Source organism: Schistocerca gregaria, chromosome 3, assembly GCF_023897955.1.
Source record: "Schistocerca gregaria isolate iqSchGreg1 chromosome 3, iqSchGreg1.2, whole genome shotgun sequence".
NCBI classification, from domain to species: domain Eukaryota; kingdom Metazoa; phylum Arthropoda; class Insecta; order Orthoptera; family Acrididae; genus Schistocerca; species Schistocerca gregaria.
The window spans coordinates 157,248,646-157,271,792 of NC_064922.1; the positions used below are offsets into that span (position 1 = coordinate 157,248,646).

A 23,147-nucleotide genomic window follows, 5' to 3' on the forward strand; every position below is an offset into this window, starting at 1 on the left:
GGAAATGCAATCCGAAAACAAAGGAAGTAGGTTACAGTACACTTGTTCGCCCACTGCTTGAATACTGCTCAACAGTGTGGGATCCGTACCAGATAGGGTTGATAGAAGACATAGAGAAGATCCAAAAGAGAGCAGTGCGCTTCGTTACAGGATCATTTAGTAATCGCGAAAGCGTTACGGAGATGATAGATAAACTCCAGTGGAAGACTCTGCAGGAGAGACGCTCAGTAGCTCGGTACGGGCTTTTGTTAAAGTTTCGAGAACATACCTTCACCGAAGAGTCAAGCAGTATATTGCTCCCTCCTACGTATATCTCGCGAAGAGACCATGAGGATAAAATCAGAGAGATTAGAGCCCACACAGAAGCATACCGACAATCCTTCTTTCCACAAACAATACGAGACTGGAATAGAAGGGAGAACCGATAGAGGTACTCAGGGTACCCTCCGCCACACATCGTCAGGTGGCTTGCAGAGTATGGATGTAGATGTAGATTTTGTCAGTGAACCATCACTAGCAAAGTCGGCTGTACACCTGGGGCATGCTAGGAAGTCTCTCTAGACCTGCCGTGTGGCGGGGCTCGGTCTGCAATCACTGATAGTGGCAACATGCGGGTTCGACGTATACTACCGGACCGCGGCCGATTTAAAGGCTACCACCTAGCAAGTGTGGTGTCTGGCAGTGACACCACAGGTTGACCTCTAAGAAATGACCAGTGGGTACCAAGATGGAAGTAGGGATGGAAAAGGATATTCCATAGGTTGGGTGGGTAGCATAACACTACTTTGGGTTATGTGTGTAGGATTTTGGGTTGGATATCCCTCATGTCAGGGTATGAGGAAAGGTAGTCAAAGCCCTGATGAAGGATATGGTTGAGCTATTCAAAGCTAAAGTAATACTGATCAACAAAAGCAGAGGTTTGTTCTGTGAAGCATTGTACCCTGCCACAATGGGACAGTTGGTGGGGAGACCTGTGGGGTTGGGTTTTGGGAGTAGGTAAAAGGTGGAGTGGGTGGAGGGGGGGGGGGGAGGGGAGACAAGGTGGGAAGTTGTTCATGTGATGAAGCAGATGTATTCAGGTGTCAGGTTTTGGGGCTGCCGTAAGACCTGGAGGTCCTGTTGGACTTCTGGGATAAGATGATGGTCATTAGGTTTCTATGATGAGGTGTTGGAAAGCTTCCAGAGTCGTCAGTAACATATTGACAATGTTTCATGACCACTGTGGTGGAGTGTTTGTCTCTGGGAAGGATGATAAGTTCTGGGTTGGTTTTCAGGTTACAGGTAGCTGTGTGTTCCATAGAATTGATGTTAGACTTGCTGGAGAGGGATTAGGACAACTTACTGTGGAGGGGTTTAGGAAGGGAAGGTGAGGCAGGTTAGAAGTGAAGAACTCCTGAAAGATAGCAAGGGGATGAATGGATTGAATGGGTGGAAGATCATGGTTGGAGAAAGTTTGAAACTGTTTTAAACAAGGTTCTGTGTGGCGTTTTGGTTATCTGTTGTTAGTGGGATGCATGGCAAAAAAAATGTTTCCACTGCAGAGAATGAATAAAGGAAAGTAGGTCCTTTGCAAAGGCCTGCATGGTAGAATATAGGTTTTGGGATGAAGGTGAGGTCTTTTAGAGATTATTGAGACTTCTGCAGTGGTCTTACTTTTGTCAGAAAGATTGATAACAGCGTTATGAAATGAATGTTCAGGAGCAGTGTGTTTTGTGCAGGGGATATGTAAGGTGTAATAACTGAGCAGGGCATGGCTGGAGAGCTATGAGGGGATGACGGGGAGCTTGGATCATAGTGGTAGGCTCTTTCTTTGGTGTAGGTAATTACATGCTGGCATATGGACAAGAGTAGCTGGAATGCTTTCCTTGGATCGTGGTGGGAATGCTGTTCCAATTGTTGAAGAGCAAGAGTTTCCGTTGCAGTGATAATATCAATAAAGTTGTGGTAGAGGCTATCGAGCAAGGTTTGTGCTTGGACTGTATGATTATGAGGGTGAAGGACTGATAATTTGGAAAATGTGAATGTGCTTGTGGTAGAACGGTTGACAGCTCAAGATTCCAATTTTAATGTTAAGCCAGTTAGGAGGGGTAACACATGCCAGACAAAATTTCAGGAAAAGGATGTGCACTCAGCATTTTGTAATGACAAAGGAGAGTTTTTGGAATTGGTCGAGGTAGAATGAGCAGGAATTTATGGTTGACCAGTAGGGAGGCAACAGGAGTGACTGAAAAAAGTTAACAGAGGTTGATAATGAGAAGGTGGAAAACTATAGTTGAAGTGTAATAATGGACATAAATGGTAGGCACTTTGTAGAGAGCAATGTAGGAAGTTAGGAAGAGGTCATAAAATGTTTTACAGGAGCAGGGGATAGTGGGTGCACTTGCAAATAGATATATTTTTTTGCAAATTGACACACTTGATTGTACAATATGATTGTGAATAAATGCTTGCCATCGGCTAACAGTCATGTTGGACAGCATGAGTCAGTAGTTGAGAATATGTTAAAAACAGAATTGGAATTAAATGTTCAAAAAGGTGATATATCCATGGGAGCAGGGAGTTGTTGTATGGCACTTTTTACATTGTGGGCCATTACAAGAGAGGGCATTCAAATTGTGCAACAGAGAGTGGCCAGCATGTGTTTGGAGGTCAGATTCTGTAGAGGAGAAAGAAGTATAGTCATACTAAGGAATAACGACTGTACAAATGAATTGTGGATAAGTAAAGAAAAACAGAAACAAAGGTAAAAGGGTGTGGTATGAAAGAGAACTGAATGGCAACATATAACAATAATGGAAATTTTCTATTATTCCTGTTATAAATTGAAGTCACTTTGCACATTTTTCTATCTGCATGAAGACAAATTTCAGGAGCTACTGTTTGAGATGGTTTTCACTAATAGTTAGATAATTCATGAGGAAAGTTTGTATCTATAATTTACGAGGGGTTGCTGAAAAGTAATGCCTATGAATTTTTTTTGTGAAAACTCTTTAAGCTTTTTGAATGAAACAAATGTTATTAACATTCTGCATCATGAGTCTTCATGTTTAGATATTTATCTCTTTATACAGTCACCCTGGTGATGAACAGGAGACTAGTTTGTCACTGTAGAATGTTTGACTTTGTTGATGGAGCTACTACATTACCTCTGCTTGCACTGCTTCATCACTATCAAACTGAAGTCCTCAAAGGTGTTCTTTAAGTTTGAGAAACAGATGAAAATTGGATGGCGCGATGTCTGGACTGTATGGAGGATGACAGTGAACCCACAATGTCGGGTTGTGAAGATTTAGCAGCACCCAAGTGTGGCATGACATTGTCATGCTAAAGAAGAGGGTGCTCCATGTGTGGATAAACTCTTTGAATTCGAAAGTCAGTTACAGCATGCTGTTTCTCATGCACTGACACAGTTCTGTCACACATCGCCATGTTACACACTACTATTCAGAGCCCTCTAGTGCCAGAAGGCTGTGAATATGTAAAAATGAAGAGTAAATATGTATAATATTAATAAAGTTTGTTTTATATACAAAGCTATAAGAGTTTTCACATAAAACAGACATTACTTTTTAGCATGCCCTCATATTACTGCTACACCAGACAAGCTGTCCAGCTGCAGGTAGTTAGTGCTACCCAAGCAAAGTTGAGGCAGGTTGCTAATGTAATTTACATTATACATTCTACACACCCACTGTAAACTAGAGTTAGAAGTCTCATGTTCTAATTTGTGTATTGGATATATTTGGTATGTTACATGCTGCATAATATTTTTCAGCTGAAAATGCCAAACTGTCAGAAACAGTTAAGAACCAGGAACTGAAACTGCGGCAGTTGAAGTCAGTAAGTTTCAAAGTTGTTCTGTCATGGTAGTATGAATAGTTGTGAAATATTTTACAGGCCCCAAGAAGCAACTTCCTGGACATGAAATGACAGAATAATACATTAAGACAAATAGTCACTGTATGATATCATAGTTGTTATACGACATTAACATTGGTGATGATTTCTTTTTCTTTTTTGTATTTATACACATAATTTATTTCCACAACTTAAAGTCTGTAAACAACATGAGGCACAATAATAATACATTATAGCAGAAGGATTTCTAGCAGCATTGTAACTGTGTAAAGCATGTATAAGGTATACTGAAAAATTGTGGTACAGTGATACTTTTTCACTAATATGAAGGGTGCTGCACCTATGCATGAATACAGAGAGCACAAAGTCTCCTGTACTGTGGGTGAGGATTCCCGGCATAGCTTGCGGTACTACTTCACACTCCTGGGCAAATGGTCTCTGAAGATCATCAGTGTTCTTAGGGTTGCAATCCATTGGCCTAGAACATGCCATGCATGTTCAATCAGATTCTAGTCTAGAAGGCACATTGACCACGTTAACACATGAGGCCTTCTTCATGCAAGTAGTTCTCCACTGAGTCAGATCTATGTGTACCATGTAGAAAGTGTACATATTGTAGGATGTCATCCCTATAAATTGCAACTGTGACAGTTCATTAGGAAATGAATCTAGTGGTGTATGTGCTCCAAAGAGGTGCCATCTCACACAAGAACCCTAATTATATTTGCCACTTTCCACAGTATTGTCAACACTGTAACATATCCAAGTGCCGCCAAGGTAAAGGAATGATGCGAAACTCTCTTCAGGTCTTGTTGAGATATATGTAATTTGGTCGCTACCCCTCTGTTCCCAGGTCCATTCTTGATGAGCTAGACACCATACCTGCCTTTGTGTAAGGGGAATGTGTCTGGTGGGTTATTGACCATAAAGGGTGATCTCGAAGCCAGCAATACATAGGAATCTGGGTGATGTGTGGCCTAAAGGATGTTGTGTTGTCTCTAGCCAGGGCAGATACTGTACTAGCTGTATGCTGAACTTACGGAAAAATGATCATCCAGTTTTTGAGGTGTAGCATGTGGTCAGTTTTGTCTGTGCAGAAGTAAAATGTTTTCTTCCCCCTGGAATATTCTGTTCACCAATAAAACAATAAAATTATGGTATGGGAAAAACTCAACTCCTTGTCCACATTAGTAGGTTTGGCCACAATGGTAGAGCTGTGTGTAATGTCACCCATATGTATTTGCTGTATCATTACACTGTCCACATGGACCGTTGTAACGCACACTTGATGGTCTCATACTGTTGTACTTTGCTGTCATGTGAAGCTTGTCGTAGTTTAAACTGTGCATTTTCACTATGATGTGATGTTTGTTCTCAGCCCCACCCCCCACCTGTAGGGAAAATAAGGGAAAGGCAATCACTCATCTATAGTGGACTGATGTGTGGCTTGTAGACACATGCAACAGAAAGCTGTATTCACATTAGCTTTCAAGCTTTTGCTCTTTTTCTATCAAAAGTACACACAGTCAGTCAATCACACACACAACCACTCACACACACACTCCTATGGTCACAGAATGACTAATTATTGATGTTCGCTTATAGAGAGCTGATGCTGCCTGGGATGATGGAAGTTGAAAGGGGTAGGGAAGGACACATGAGTCAAGGAGCGGCTAGTTGGGTAGTGCAAGTCCTGTCTTTCAGCAGATGACTCAGCAGCTGCACCAAAAAACTAAAGGAGTTCAGAGGGTAAGGGTGTGCTTTGGCTGCAACCTCACTGCTGGCAGCTCATTGCTCACACATTGCATCTCGCTGCTTACGAAGAGCCTTGTTAAATTTACACTGCAGCCTCACTGCTGTCACATTGCTGCTTGCTGGTCACTCAGCATCTTGCATTTCCGCCAGGAACCTTCTTCCTGTAGCTGTTCATGACTCTAGTTGAGTGGATTACTTTCAGTGTTTGAAGCAAAAACTATCTTCTGTCCATTGTCTTAAGAGGGTAATAATGCTTCATTAATGCCAAAAATGTTGTATTGGCAACGAGAAAGGAAAAGGGTACAGATGTAGTCTTTCAAAGCAGATCACCCACACTGCAGATACTTTCATCAGTTCTAGCAACAGCTCAAACATTATCCAGAGAACGTGTTCAGACAGTTACGAATGTTAAAACAAATTTTTCAGTTTATTTTAAATATTATTGAACCAGGAAAGTTTAAGATATGAAGATGTGATCCAAAATTATTAACGTAATTTCTATTGAAGAGCAACTTGTAGGCCTACTCATTGTGATGTAATAGTTAATCAGTTTTTATCCACATCTACTTCATGTACTGCTGCTAACACTTCTAGGTTTTCGTGCTGGTATTTTAGTGAAAAAAATAAATTATATGAAACAGAGGAACCAGTTTCCAAATCTTTTTATACATAATGTTAACCATTACAAAGGAGCTATGATGATCTGTATACCTTTGGTCACAGATAGCTTTGCATCCAAAAACAGCTGTTTAAATTTGTCACTTGTCCTGACATTATTACTGTCTATGTATGATGGTTTCATTGGTAGGATACTGGAGTTATAAACAATCTGTTTCTGAATAGGCTACTTAGAAAGCTTCAAGTGTCGGTATTAAGTGAGGAGTTTAGAATTATACAGAATGATTATAATTAAACTTCCATTAAAAAAAAACACTGCTCAAAATGACATCAAATTTCAACAGAATGTTTTGAAGAAGCATGAAATGTTTAAGATTTGGGCTACATGGCTGTTCCTCAGTTTGTGTTCCAACGCAGGATCGTGCACTACTGGTAAAGCTCTTTTACAAGAATGGTGGCTACCTGCCAGGAACTCTACAGAAGTCTCAAACACTCAAGGCTATGAAAAAGGACATTGGTCCAATGTCTGCCAAGGATCTGGAGAAAATGATTATGAAATTCAAAAAGACAGGCTTATGTGAAGTTCAATGTGGCACAGGGAAGAAAACGATCTGATGTCAGCAGATGATGTGGCCACAACACCGCAAGAGGAGTTGAGTGGTGGTCTACAAACATGCAGTACATGGGGAGTTCCCCGAACTTTGGACACACGCATCAGCATGGTGCTTAAAGTTCTATGAAACATCCTGCATCACTATCCACACAAAATTACCTATGTTCAGGAGTTGCTTCATGCTGACCTACCACTAAGACAAATGTTTTCTAGAACTTCTTGCTCACATGGAAGTGGACAGTGAATGGCTGTGGAACATTTTGTGCACAGACAAAGCCCATTTCCATCACCAAGAATGTGTCAGTACATAGAATTGCAAAATATTGCAGCAGAAAATATGCTGTCACATCAACTTCATTCTGCAAAGGTAACTGTGTTTGTGGATTGACAGCATCATGTATTGTAGAACCTTTTTTTCCCCAATAAAATGGGTCCTGTGGGTCTTTTTATCTGAACCATAATTTGTAAATGCTATGAGATTAGTTTCTGCATCAACATCATTCTGTCCCTTCAACAGCATGGATATATGGGTATGATCATTTTTATGCAAGACGGCGCTCCTCCGCACATTGCACAGCCAGTGAAGTAGCTACACAGAAGCATTTTGAAATTGCTACAATTATCAGCCACCATTTGCTGCAACCTTGATGTCCAGATCACCCAATTTTAATATGCGACTTCTGGCTGTGGGTTTATGTGAAAGATGCTGTGTTCAATGCTGCTCCGATTCCAGACACAGCTGAATTGAAGGCACGCATTCTGAATGTGATCTCTGAGAGACTCTGATCTGCTGTGGAACATTCCCTTTCAACTTGTGGCCAAAAACATTCTTGAATTATAACTGATTTCGTTGTTGCCTATTATGTGGTTTTTGGCCTCAGGACAATTAAAAACCAATTTTTTCCATCTGATATGGTACAACCTTGCCTTAGTGGATGGGCTTCCTATATAATTATGCCACAACTGATGATGGCAAAACTTGTATGGTCATGTGCATTGCCCAATATGGTTGGTTTAATATGCAGCTCACACCGTAGTCATTGTCCGTCATTTCGAGCCGAACCCATTTACGCTGTGACATGGCATCATTCTAGTGGGAAAATTTTCATTAATTGTTTTTGGTTCCATAACATTTTCCCCTCCTTTCATAATATTCCATCCAAATTTGACATTGTTCTGAGCAATGGTTCCCCTTTTGCAATGCTTTGAAATTGGAACTTTAATTGTCATCACTCTGTACTACAGCTCACAGCAGTTCTTGCAGTGCTTTTGAAGATAAAATTAATCTAATTAAAGCTTACACAGATGTCATTTTCCCCATGTTCCATAGTTTAATGTATGATAATACCCTGTGCCATGCACTTCACAGTAGTTTGCAGAGTAAGGCTGAAGATGGGGATGTAGAAGTACATGCTTGCTGTTAATGGATTCTTCCGTTACTTCTGGTAGAACAATTCCATATTTCACGTTGAACAAGTACACTGTTTTTGTTTTACTGAAGTCAATAGGGTAAAAACAGTGTACTTCTTATTCAACCTTAAAAGATGTATGCTGTGTGGGAAACCACGCAACAAGGAGCAGTCAAACAGGGCAGTACTTGACTAGCCTTGAGGCAACCAATCATGGCTCGAGTTTGGGGATGGTCGTAGGACAAAACACAAACCAGCTTGATATCATCACCTTATGAGGATCATAGTGAGCAGTGGGGGTGTAGTGCTGGTGCATGTTAAATGAGTGGTAAGACTGTATGGTCTTGTTTCATCACTGCCAGACCATGACGACAAGCAGCAAGATGACACCATAAACACACCCTAAAGCATGTAAGAGGTTTATACAAGGGGTAATTCAAAAGTTTCGAGACTTAACTCAGAACTAGAAATTTATGTGACATTTAAGTATAGCAGACAAAAATTCTTCAAAATATGATCCTTCAGCATCAACACAGTGCTGCCAGCATATCTTACACTGTTCGTAGCCCTTCTGGAAGGCCACGGGCATCATGCTATCATGGGCTCTCGTCGAAGCCTGCTGGATGGCATCAATGGAGTTGAATCGCTTCCCTTTTAGGCCTGTCTTGATTCGGGGGAAGAGCAAAAAGTCACTTGGAGCCAAGTCGGGGCTGTAGGGTGGCTGCGGCAGTGTTGTCACATTGAACTTGACCAAAACTTTGGCGGTGGAGCGCGATGTGTGAGCGGGTGCATTGTCGTGGTGGAGAATCCAATCCCCTTTGATCGCCGGGCAGACGCAGTGAACTCAGTCCCTCAAACGGCGAAGCACTCCAGCATAAAAGTCACCTGTGACAGCCTGTTCACTTGCAACAAACTCCTTGTGAATCACTCTTTTACCATAAATTAAAAAAAAAAAAATCAACATGCACTTCACACACAACTTGCTCATTCATTGTATTCTATCCATTGCTGCTAACCGCCATCTCTCCACATTATTGATGCTTGGTTTAAATCTTCATGGAGGCCATCCCACCAACACTTCTTGGGTCTCCCTGGGGGTCTCTTTCCTGTAGGTGTGAAATCCAGGAGCTTCCAAGGCCATCTGTGATCCTCCGCCTGGGCCACATGTCCGAGCCACTACTTTCTTTTGGCTTTGACAGATCCTGTTATATTGGGCTCCTGGTATAGTTCCTCAAGCTCTTGGTTGTATCTGATCCTCCATTCCCCTGCGTCTGCATCCAGAACTGGACCAAAGATCTTCTGAAGTACTTTTCTCTCAAAAACGAGGAGCTTATGGAAGTCCTGTTTCTGGATACTTCATTACTCACAGCCATCTAGAATAACAGGCTGGATCAGGGTTTTGTACAGTTGAATCTTGAACTGTCTGGAGAGATATCTGAACTGAAACAGTTGTGCTAGGCTGTGCTAAGATTGGTTTCCTGCTTGTATTCTGGCATTGATCTCTGCTTCACATGACGAGTTTTCAGTGAAAATTGCCCCTAGGTATTTGAATTCATGCACTCTCTTGTAGGACTGTGATTATAGACGACTAGCAGTCTGACTCTGACCACACGTCATAATGAGATGCTCTGTCTTGGCTTTGTTTATGTTTAGCCCAGATTTGCTGGCAGCCTTCTTTAGTGCTTTGGTCATTTGCACAAACTCCTCTTCAGACCTAGAGAGTAAACAGATGTTGTCTGCATAGGCTAAGTATGCCAGTCTCTTTCCTTCAATTTCAATCCCTTTGTTCTCTTAGAAGGTCTCGCTTATGATCTTTTCGAGGGCAGAGTTGAACAGGATAGGGGACAATCCATCTCCTTGCCTGAGACCTATCACAGTTTCAAATTCCTCAAAATACCAAACATAACACAACCCATAATTCCTGATGTGAGTGCTCTGGACAGTAACTCTCTCCGTGGCTGGGATCAATATGATTCCACAGCCAACAGTCCATCAGACTGGTATGCGCTTCTGTTGTGTATAGTTTTTGTGACTCCTCTGAATCCAAATTGGCTCTGCTTTGTTATCAAGTCATCTTGGTTTCTCACTTGGTCGCTCTTTGAAACCTGTTTGCTTGTCATTCACCTGTTTGTCTTGTGTTGTCATCATGAATGCCTCGTGTAGAACACATGCCATTTGTTCTTTCTGTCAGCCTCCAGATCTGCCCAGGTCTTTCCTGACTTCAGTCTTGAATTGATCCTGCTTACTTTGTCTGTGTTTCTGCCACATTGTGGCTACAGCATTGATGAATAGAAAAAGAAAATTGTCCAGCATCATGGAAGCAACATTGATTTTTCTTCTGGAATGTCATCATAATCATCATCATCAGCAGCAGCAGCAGCAAACAGTTTTTACAGAAGTCACTCCAATTACTGGCAGACAAACCAATAATACAAGAGGGCCAATCATTGTAGCCCTAGTGAATTCGACGGTAGAAACTCTCACATGTCTTCCAGCATTTCCACCTTTTAATGACACTAGGGAAAACTGCCCCCCCCCCCCCCATGAACCATGGGCCTTGCCGTTGGTGGGGAGGCTTGCGTGCCTCAGCGATACAGATGGCCGTACCGTAGGTGCAACCACAATGGAGGGGTATCTGTTGAGAGGCCAGACAAACGTGTGGTTCCTGAAGAGCAGCAGCCTTTTCAGTAGTTGCAGGGGCAACAGTCTGGATGATTGACTGATCTGGCCTTGCAACATTAACCAAAACGGCCTTGCTGTGCTGGTACTGCGAACGGCTGAAAGCAAGGGGAAACTACAGCCGTAATTTTTCCCGAGGACATGCAGCTTTACTGTATGATTAAATGATGATGGCATCCTCTTGCGTAAAATATTCCGGAGGTAAAATAGTCCCCCATTCGGATCTCCGGGCAGGGACTACTCAGGAGGATGTCGTTATCAGGAGAAAGAAAACTGGCGTTCTACGGATCGGAGCGTGGAATGTCAGATCCATTAATCGGGCAGGTAGGTTAGAAAATTTAAAAAGGGAAATGGATGGGTTAAAGTTAGATATAGTGGGAATTAGTGAAGTTCGGTGGCAGGAGGAACAAGACTTCTGGTCAGGTGACTACAGGGTTATAAACACAAAATCAAATAGGGGTAATGCAGGAGTAGGTTTAATAATGAATAGGAAAATAGGAATGCGGGTAAGCTACTACAAACAGCATAGTGAACGCATTATTGTGGCCAAGATAGATACGAAGCCCACACCTACTACAGTAGTACAAGTTTATATGCCAACTAGCTCTGCAGATGATGAAGAAATTGAAGAAATGTACGATGAAATAAAAGAAATTATTCAGATAGTGAAGGGAGACGAAAATTTAATAGTAATGGGTGACTGGAATTCGAGTGTAGGAAAAGGGAGAGAAGGAAACATAGTAGGTGAATATGGATTGGGGCTAAGAAATGAAAGAGGAAGCCGCCTAGTAGAATTTTGCACAGAGCACAACTTAATCATAGCTAACACTTGGTTTAAGAATCATGAAAGAAGGTTGTATACGTGGAAGAACCCTGGAGATACTAAAAGGTATCAGATAGATTATATAATGGTAAGACAGAGATTTAGGAACCAGGTTTTAAGTTGTAAGACATTTCCAGGGGCAGATGTGGACTCTGACCACAATCTATTGGTTATGACCTGTAGATTAAAACTGAAGAAACTGCAAAAATGTGGGAAATTAAGGAGATGGGACCTGGATAAACTGAAGGAACCAGAGGTTGTACAGAGTTTCAGGGAGAGCGTAAGGGAACAATTGACAGGAATAGGGGAAAAAAATACAATAGAAGAAGAATGGGTAGCTTTGAGGGATGTAGTAGTGAAGGCAGCAGAGGATAAAGTAGGTACAAAGACGAGGGCTGCTAGAAATCCTTGGGTAACAGAAGAAATATTGAATTTAATTGATGAAAGGAGAAAATATAAAAATGCAGTAAATGAAGCAGGCAAAAAGGAATACAAACGTCTCAAAAATGAGATCGACAGGAAGTGCAAAATGGCTAAACAGGGATGGCTAGAGGACAAATGTAAGGATGTAGAAGTTTATCTCACTAGGGGTAAGATAGATACTGCCTACAGGAAAATTAAAGAGACCTTTGGAGAGAAGAGAACCACGTGTATGAATATCAAGAGCTCAGATGGCAGCCCAGTTCTAAGCAAAGAAGGGAAGGCAGAAAGGTGGAAGGAGTATATAGAAGGTTTATACAAGGGCGATGTACTTGAGGACAATATTATGGAAATGGAAGAGGATGTAGATGAAGATGAAATGGGAGATACGATACTGTGTGAAGAGTTTGACAGAGCACTGAAAGACCTGAGTCGAAACAAGGCCCCCGGAGTAGACAACATTCCATTAGAACTACTGATGGCCTTGGGACAACCAGTCCTGACAAAACTCTACCAGCTGGTGAGCAAGATGTATGAGACTGGTGAAACACCCTCAGACTTCAAGAAGAATATAATAATTCCAATCCCAAAGAAAGCAGGTGCTGACAGATGTGAAAATTACCGAACTATCAGTTTAATAAGCCACGGCTGCAAAATACTAACGCGAATTCTTTAGAGACGAATGGAAAAACTGGTAGATGCAGACCTCGGGGAGGATCAGTTTGGATTCCGTCGAAATGTTGGAACACGTGAGGCAATACTGACCTTACGACTTATCTTAGAAGAAAGATTAAGAAAAGGCAAACCTACTTTTCTAGCATTTGTAGACTTAGAGAAAGCTTTTGACAATGTTGACTGGAATACTCTTTTTCAAATTCTAAAGGTGGCAGGGGTAAAATACAGGGAGCAAAAGGCTATTTATAATTTGTACAGAAACCAGATGGCAGTTATAAGAGTCGAGGGACGTGAAAGGGAAGCAGTGGTTGGGAAGGGAGTGAGACAGGGTTGTAGCCTCTCCCCGATGTTATTCAATCTGTATATTGAGCAAGCAGTAAAGGAAACAAAAGAAAAATTTGGAGTAGGTATTAAAATTCATGGAGTCGAAGTAAAAACTTTGAGGTTCGCCAATGACATTGTAATTCTGTCAGAGACGGCAAAGGACTTGGAAGAGCAGTTGAACGGAATGGACAGTGTCTTGAAAGGAGGATGTAAGATGAACATTAACAAAAGCAAAACGAGGATAATGGAATGTAGTCAAATTAAATCGGGTGATGCTGAAGGAATTAGATTAGGAAATGAGACACTTAAAGTAGTAAAGGAGTTTTGCTATTTAGGAAGTAAAATAACTGATGATGGTCGAAGTAGAGAGGATATAAAATGTAGACTGGCAATGGCAAGGAAAGCGTTTCTGAAGAAGAGAAATTTGTTAACATCGAATATAGATTTATGTATCAGGAAGTCGTTTCTGAAAGTATTTGTTTGGAGTGTAGCCATGTATGGAAGTGAAACATGGACGATAACTAGTTTGGACAAGAAGAGAATAGAAGCTTTCACAATGTGGTGCTACAGAAGAATACTGAAGATAAGGTGGATAGAGCACGTAACTAATGAGGAGGTATTGAATAGGATTGGGGAGAAGAGAAGTTTGTGGCACAACTTGACTAGAAGAAGGGATCGGTTGGTAGGACATGTTTTGAGGCATCAAGGGATCACAAATTTAGCATTGGAGGGCAGCGTGGAGGGTAAAAATCGTAGAGGGAGACCGAGAGATGAGTACACTAAGCAGATTCAGAAGGATGTAGGTTGCAGTAGGTACTGGGAGATGAAGCAGCTTGCACAGGATAGAGTAGCATGGAGAGCTGCATCAAACCAGTCTCAGGACTGAAGACAACAACAACAACAGGGAAAACTGGGACACATACTTGCAAATGAGATCAACAGGAGGTGCAAAAAGGCTAAGCAGGAATGGCTAGAGAATAAATGTAAGGATGCAGAAGTATATATCACTAGGGGTAGGATAGTTGCTGCCTACAAGAAAATTAGAGACACCTTTGGAGAAAAGAGAACACACCTGTATGTATATCAAAAGCTCAGATGAAAAACCAGTCCTAAGCAAAGAAGGGCAAGCAGAAAGGTGGAAGGAGTATATAAAACGTCTAGACAAGGGCAATGTATTTGAGGGCAATATTATGGAAATGGAAGAGGACATAGATGAATATGAGATGGGAGATATGATACTTTATGAAGAATTTGACATTGTGCTGAAAGACCTAAGTTGAAACAAAGCCCCAGGAGTAGACAACATTCTGTTAGAACATTCTGTTAGAGCCAACCATGACAAAACTCTTTCACCTGGTGAGCAAGATGTATGAGGCAGGCAAAATCCCCTCAGACTTCAAGAAGAATATAATAATTCCAATTCTAAAGAAAGCAGGTCCTGACAGCTGTGAAAATTACCGAACTGTCAGTTTAATAACTCACAGTTACAAAATACTAACATGAATTCTATACAGATGAATGGAAAAACTGGTAGAAGCCGACCTTGGAGAAGATCCGTGGCAGTACTGACTGTATGACTTATCTTAGAAGATAGGTTAAGGAAAGGCAAACCTACATTTTTAGCATTTGTAGACTTAGAGAAAGCTTTTGACAATGTTGACTGGAATATTCTCTTTGAAATTCTGAAGGTAGCAGGGGAAAAATACAGGGAGCGAAAGGGTATTTACAATTTGTGCAGAAACCAGATGGCAGTTATAATAGCCGAGGGGCTTGAAAGGGAAACAGTGGCTGAGAAGGGAGTGAGACGGGGTTGTAGCCTATTCCGATCTATTCAATCTGTATATTGAGCAAGCAGTAAAGGAAACAAAAGAAAATTTTGGTGTATGAATTAAAATCCAGGGAGAAGAAATAAAAACTTTGAGGTTCGCCAGTGACAGTGTAATTCCGTCAGAGACAGCACAAGACGTGGAAGGACAGTTGAATAGAATGGGCAGTGTCTTGAAGGAGGATATAAGATAAACATCAACACAGGCAAAATGAGGATAATCGAATGTAGTCAAATTAAATCAGGTGATGCTGAGGGAATTAGTTTAGGAAATGAGACGCTTATAGTAGTAAATGAGTTTTGCTGTTTGGGCAGCAAAATAAATGATGATGGTTGAAGTAGAAGGATATGAAATGTAGACTGGCGAAGGGTAGGAAAGCATTTCTGAAGAAGAGAAATTTGTTAACATTGAGTATAGATTTAAGTGTCAGGAAATCTTTTCTGAAAGTATTTATGTGGAATGTAGCCATGTATGGAAGAGAAACTTGGATGATAAATAGTTTAGACAAGAGGAGAATAGAAGCTTTTGAAACATGGTTCTGCAAAAGAATGTTGAAAATTAGAGGGTAGATCACATAACTAATGAGGAGGTACTGTATAGAATTGGGAGAAGAGGAATTTGTGGCACCACTTGACTAGAAAAGGGATTGGTTGGTAGGACATGTTCTGAGGCATCAAGGAATCACGAATTTATTATTGGAGGGAAGGGTAGAAGGTAAAAATCATAGAGGGAGACCAAGAGATGAATGAATACACCAAGCAGATTCATAAGGATGTAGGTTGCAGTATTTACTTGGAGATGGTGAGGCTTGAACAGGGTAGAGTTGCATGAAGACCTGCATTAAACCAATCTTTGAACTGAAGACTCCCAACAACAACAAATGTATGGATAGGCTCTTCTGAGTTGTCCCATCTTCTTGGTGTTTGTTAGCTTACAGTGACAGTTGCAGCACCCTTCAGGGTCAGTTCTCGATCACTGAAACCTACAAACAAGTCACAATGCCAACCATCTAATTTGTCATTTATTACCCAAAAGCTACCAACATTTTCGGCTTAGACACATTTACATTATTTTGGTTCTTGATCTCTGATGAGGTCCAGTTCATATTAGATACAGCCTCATTCTGAAAACTGGATATCTATACTGCGTTCACACCTATATTTAAATCAGTTTGGGGTGTGCCTGGTGAATAAACCTTCCAAACTAATGAAAGGTGTGGTAGATACTGTTTATCAATCAAGCCTTGCAAAGGGTGTGAAGGCAACAGTGGAATGTATCATGTTGTTCAAGCTCATTGGGACAGTACACCAGAAAACAGAAAGTTGAAAGTAGATTGACTAATTTTGGAATGTCATATCTATGGCAGTCATAAAAGACCATTAGGATCTCATATCCATAATAAGTAGACAGTAAAAGAAGAGCTATGGGAGTTAATGACAATTATGAATGTCAAACATAGATGACAGGAGGTACCATCAAATATTCAAGAAAAGATATTTTGATATGTGGAACCATTACCTAACACCAGAAAAACCCATTTTAAAAAGTAAATTGGCACCTCTGATTTATGCTGCAGATGTCAAACAGCAGCCAACTATAGAGCAACTAGTCCCATTGAAATATCCAATGCAGTGGAGAACAACAAGAATTTAGAGGGCAGAGGGCTACACACAGAGTTTTTTTCCTCTGTGGGAATCTTGAACATGCTGTTTACCACTTTTGATAAAAGTAATAGTGGGCCTATTGAGTTACACACCTCAAAATGTCATGCAGAGGTTCCAGCTGCTCAGGTAACTGCCAAAGTTGGGAATACTATATGAGTCAACAATCTATCTACAAAAGACTAGAACTGATGGAGATCCTTCAAGGACAACAATTATCTTTGGGATTACGAAGTGCATTGTCATTGGTACTATTCTGATCAATCAATTGTGGCATTTATTACCTCTGAGACTTTCTTTTCTGTGATATTTAATGTCTTTTGACACCAGCTAAGAAGAAAATGTGGACATTGTATTGAAGGTTACAAATAGGAAAATACATCCAATCAACTGGTACCCAACCAACTGTTACTTTTACTGTGAGGAACTATCAATGATAGAACACAGATCTGTGAATTTACATTTTTACAGAATGCAGCCAAAATGAATGTTGTTATCAAATGGTATTTCTTGCAGACATCAAAATTTGTTATAGACTGTGGAAGATCCGAGTTTCAGATTGACAACCTCAAGAAGCAATAGCTGATCTGGCTGGTTGATCTCCTCTGAAGACACAGTTGTCTTGCTGTTACAGACTACTATCCTATTGCAAGTGGCCGGGCTTGACCACGGAGTAATGTTGATGAGCGTTCTGCACTCCCTATTGTCCAAGTAACTGATTGCTTTAAAATGCAGAGTGGAGTTAAAACGTACCAGAAGACCCATTGTGAATCATCATATAAACTCCAGAATTTGTCTTCTCATTAGTCAGCACTCAAACTGGGCATCTTCAGCTCACAAGGAGACTGTGCCTCCTCATTGTCACCGATTTCATCCAAATGTATGGTATATGCAGGGCTTGACAGAAGTGGAAGGAGCTCCAGATGGCCAAGCATTTAGCATTTTTGGCACAGGTAGGGCAACACACAAGCCATTAATGTGAGCACAGTTTCCAGGCAGCTGTTGTCATGAGAGAAAGAATATAGAATGGTAATCTGCAGCTGAAGGGGGCAAGTTCTATATGGAAACATTTTTTGTGTTTTCAGTTTTTACAAATAAACCCAAAAAATGCTCAATATAGTGTGCTTATTAATATTTTCATAAGAAGTATGAAAAGGAAAGGCAAAGGAAAATATGGGATTTCAAATAAATTTCCAGAAGTTACTGTAAGGAGTACATGAGAACTTCATCTATAAAATTAAATATTTTATTATTTTACAGTTGATTTACATGTGCGAGGATGATATTCATTGTAAAAAGAGTGGAAGCAGTAATTTTCTCATGAATGCCAAATCTTTACAATTGCATGGTTGTTGTAAAGTTTCTATCAAAAACAAACTCAGTTTACAGTCAGGAAAGGTTCTCTCTCGTCGCACAGTTTGGCAGCAAACCACACATAATGCATCTTGTGGCCAAATATTGGCTATTGTAGCAGGCGATGTACAGTGAAATGTATTTTGATGCAGTCTTCTTTGGGTGTGATTTCTCTCTCTCTCTGTCTCTTGATGAGATAAGGTTAGTTTTTGATAAAATTCTTTGCTGGGCCATAGAAAGAGACATTGAAGAGTTGCACTAGTGGAGTGCTTTTGCACAATCCCACTTCATCTTGAAAAATCACACATAATTGTAGATTTGTTTTTCCTCCCTGCGAGTCAATTAACAGGAGAAATTTGTTCTCCTGGGTGTAGGGCTTCATCCATCCATCCATCCAACCATATATAACGCTGTTCAAAGTTTCCAAGATTTTGAAAAAAAATGATGACATTCCTGTATTTTTCCACCTGCTCACTCCATTTCTTTGATTTCTCAGTCCAAAAGTCAGTACTCCCTTTCAGTATTCATAGACTGTTGGCAATAATTTTCCAGAAAGAGTTATGGCATATTGTGCTGTATGTGATTAAGTTATTTTGTTTTTGTCCTGTCATTACACGAGATTTACATTTGCCCCTCTGTGGCCCATGATTTCATGATAAGTTGATTGCAACTGGCAATCTGGAAATAGAACATATGAATGAAAGTTTTTATTATGCTTGATGTTAAAAAGAGTATTTTAATTGACACCGACAAATGAGAATTCTCGACTTATCTGTTTGATTAGACACTTCAGTTACAATCCTGCCTTGGAAAGCTTTTTGCTCAGTATTCGGAATGATAAAATGCAGCTTATGTAAATTTTCACATCAACTGGACTGAGCAGGAGCTCTCGTGAACAACCAATCCTTTCTTGGAAATTTATTTGCATTACCAGATTAGTCTTCACTCTTTATTTTCACACATTTCATGAAAATATTAGTAAATACAATTCTTTCACATTATTTCAGTGTATTTTTAAAAATATAAAATGAAAAATGTTTCTGCAAAAGGACTCGACCCACCCTCAGATTACCATCTTGTATTCTTTCTCCTGCTCCAACCACTGCCTGGAAACTAGATTAACACAGATGACCAATGCCTTGCATGACCTGCTCCAAAAATACTATTTTTCTCTAAATGCTTAGCCGCCTGGATGTCCTGATTCTGTCACTTTCATTTCTGGCCAAGCCAAGCATATTCCATAAATCCATAAATTTGGACGAAATCAGTGATGACAAATTGATGTGGTCCCCGTGTCAGTGATGAGTAATTCCAAAGGAAATGGAGAAGATGCTGTGAAATGAGATTATTCAACTGATATAGTCCTTGCTCCTTATCTGTGATCCATGTATGGTCCCATTACACAGGCTTGGAACTGAACTCTTGGAGCAGTTTTTGCAGTCAGTAAACAGGAAGAAATTGATAATAGTGTGCACTGACATTGTCACCAAGACCATGTCAACTGTCAAAGCACCAGAAATTGCTTTGTGAAATATGCAACTCTGCAGCAAGTAGCACCAAGTGTAATTATCTCTGATTGTGAAAAAAATGGTGGCACAGGTAATATCACATTGGAATATTACCCACAGAAAAATGTTTTTAGGGAATGTTTAGTTGAGATGATGATATGTACATGGAAGATTAACATAGGAGACTGGGATATAGTATTGCACTAATAATTACTGCGTGGTACTTATAGTAAATGGAACATTCTGCTGCTAATAATTGGTGTACAACTGGAGGAATCTGTTTGAGCCAGTGTTTCAGTAGCAATAAATAACCAGAATGAAAAGTGCTCCTATCATAGCACAGAAAAATGCGAATGTGTCCTGGGCAGAGTCAGGAGTGTAAAAGAAGGGTACTAGCTTTTTGTTTTACCTGGCCACTTCAAGATCATTTACATCAAAACATCGTGGCATATCTGCACTCTTTTACTAGTTGGTATTAGTACCCATGTCATGTAATATAATGCACTGTGTCAAGTAGAGTAACATGACACATTCCATCATGTCATTCAACATGCCATTTTTCATGTTGTGCTGTATGACACAATGTGTCATTAAAGTTTTCGATGCATATATCTCGGCTCTGGGATACATCCTATTACATATGCAACTCCACTCTTAGATACTTCCTATTGTAGGTACATCCCATTCTCTAGAACCACATAAATTTGTGTCTGTGTGCTCTCAAACTCTTCACCATACATGTAACAGGGGGTGGGTCTGGGGGAAAAATGGTCCCCTGGGGAAAAAGTCTCCCCCTCCCCTCCACCCAGAAATCAAAAAATTGTTTAGTAGTTGCAAAGAAACCCACAAGAACCATGCAACCAACTACGTGGTGAAATAGTACAGAATAATACACACATAAAATGTGGGAATATCTTTATAATGAATCATGTTTTAGGATAGGCTGGCACTTTGACATCCAGTGATTTGACGACCAGCTGGTAGAAGCATAGTCCAGTGAAACTGCCAGAAAAAAAGCCTGTACCTTGAAAAAGGTTTTTAACTCGTTCATATTGTTGGAATAGTTATAAAACCAAGTTCTGCCAACAAAATTTCTTTTGGGAAAACTTTCTGCAGTCAGAAAACTTCGAAAATTTCGGACTTTTTTCAGATTTTTTACAATATCTCAATTTCATTTGCTCCTATCATTTTGATGTGTATTTTCTTTTTTAAAGAGCACAAAATTCTCTACAAATTTGATTCTTACCATTTTTTTCTTCTCCCAGTATCTAAAGCACTACAGCGCGTCAAAAAATACAAATTTTTCAAATTTCGAGCAAAGTGGCAAATTACCTAATTTTTGAACACTGTTATTTCAGTTTCTATTTGTGTAGTATAAACATATTACTCATCATGTTATTCATTGGAATTTACCATCTCACTCTGCTGCAGGGCCAGGACAAATAGCATCATATTCAGTAACTATGAACACATTCATGTCGGATTGCGTGAAGTTTATTTGTGTTACAATATGTAATACGATTGCATGCAGGTGCCATACATTTTCTACAGTTGATTGACGTCAATGATCAGTTATAAGAAAAAGTACGTAGGAATTGTTCTTTAGCGGACAAAAGCGTATTTATTCCTTGGTGGGCGGCAATATTGTGTATATGTCTATCAGCAGTGGTGTTGTCGGAACGGAGGATGTTAATTGTCATATGTGTCACAAAGAGGGGGAGAAAGGCATGAAAAGAATAGTTGGTGACAATTTCCATGATGTAAAGTTTGGTAGAAAAGATAAAGTTGTGACTCTCCTTTCTGTGTTCAATTCTGTAAAAGCTGGGAGCACTAAAATTACTCCTGTTGATCCTTTAACTCTTTTCCAGACGATTTGTTTAATGAAACAAAGTGAAGAAGAGTTAAAAGCCTTCCTGAAACATGAACTTTCTCCTTACCCAATGTCCCTATTCTCAGTAAAAGGCATGCGAAAAGGAACAAATTCTTCATTCTACAATGCCTTTGTTCAGTGGAAGATGTGAAGTCAGGTGGACCGAGTAAATTTTTTGTCATTGATGGAGGGTACCTTATCCACAAAAGTAACTTGGACTTGAAATGTTTGCTTCAAGTAAATAGCCCAAAGCTAGAAGATGTTGACCTGCTTGTGCTCATGACCGATTTGGGGCAAGGCATTGAAAACTTATTTTTCTTAAAGCCAGGAAGAGGAAATGCAGAAGACAAGTGGTTTTCCACTGCATCTTACAAGTTTGACAGTGAATATGTTCTGTTCACTCACGCCTTTAGCGGATGTGAAACAACATCCGCTTTTTTTTTTTTTTTTTTTTTTTTGTCAAGGAAAGATTAAGTGCTGCAATATTGTTGCGAAAAATGAACGCCTTACCTCAGTGCTTTGCACGTTCAATAAATCACATGCTACCCGTGAAGAAATAACAATAATAGCAGGAGAACATGTTACTATCGCATTGTATAGTGGAGGTGTCAGCAGTTCCCACACACTAGACCATTTGTGGTACCAGCTATTCGCCAAGTCTGCCATAAAAAGCAAACTGAATCTTGCACGGTTGCCACCTACACATTCGTTGTGGACTTACCAACAAGTCCAAAGTTGGATGGGACTCTGGAAACCTCCTGAGAAATGGGGCTGGAATCACAGTGACCACAGTCCAATACCTGTTATAATGAGCCAAGATCCAGCACCTGAAGCACTTCTTCACATTGTTTCATGCTCATGCAAGCTGAACCGTGGCGGAGCGTGCTCCTGCAAAAAAGTGGGTTTGAAATGCTCTTCAATTTACAAGAAATGTATTGGGGTCAACTGTGAAAACATGCCGAAATTTTTATATGAAGACAGTGAAGAAGATGTTACGGAGGATGTTCGGGAAATCGCTGATGAAATCAACGAACTTGCTGGGGCTGACTCGCTGTTTATAGAAGAGATCAATCTGGGATCAACTCTATGTACAGACCCTGAATACGTAACTCAAGGTATTTCTGATGACACTGAGGAACCTGGCCCATCAAAGTGATGCTCATATCTGTCTCAAGTGTGCTAAAGTGTGATATTATAAGTATTACTCACACAGAACTGTCAATATTTTTTTAGTAGCTGACAATGCATTTTATTTGTAATAAAGCTACTTATTTTTAATGTCAACTGTGTGGCTTTTATACACAAGAATAATTACCTACGTAATTAGGTTGCCTATTGCAGCTAATAATAGTTCAGTTTCCTGAGACAATTTATTTTGTGGGCGTGTATATGTAGGTGTATGTGTGTGTGTGTGTGTGTGTGTGTGTGTGTGTTTGTCTATGTCTCTAATGATGTATTTTTATATTTATAGTTTTACAAATACCAGGGCTGAGGTGGCCCATAGTGAACTTGAGCTAGTGATGTAAGAATCACAATAGTTGGGTGCCCAGCAATCCTCATGTTGCATGCAGAGAAATTGATTACCCGAAAGTGAGGTGGTAAATTCCAACATATAACATGATGTATAATGTAGTTATACTACACAAACAGAAACTGAAAAAATAGTGTTAAAAATGAGATATCTTGCCACTATGATCAAAATTTGAATAATTGGTATTTTTAGAGGCACTGTAGTGTCTTAGATATTGGGAGTAG

At 40.1% G+C, this 23,147-nt stretch overlaps 1 protein-coding gene across 1 annotated transcript in view; it reads left to right on the forward strand.

Moving 5' to 3' along the window:
* LOC126355291 (epidermal growth factor receptor substrate 15 homolog) overlaps positions 1 to 23,147 on the forward strand; it is a 143,384-nt gene that overhangs the window by 45,681 nt on the left and 74,556 nt on the right. The window contains exon 3 of the mRNA XM_050005581.1: positions 3,776 to 3,840. Coding sequence (XP_049861538.1) covers positions 3,776 to 3,840 — 65 coding nt within the window. The remainder of the gene's footprint in view (positions 1 to 3,775; positions 3,841 to 23,147) is intronic.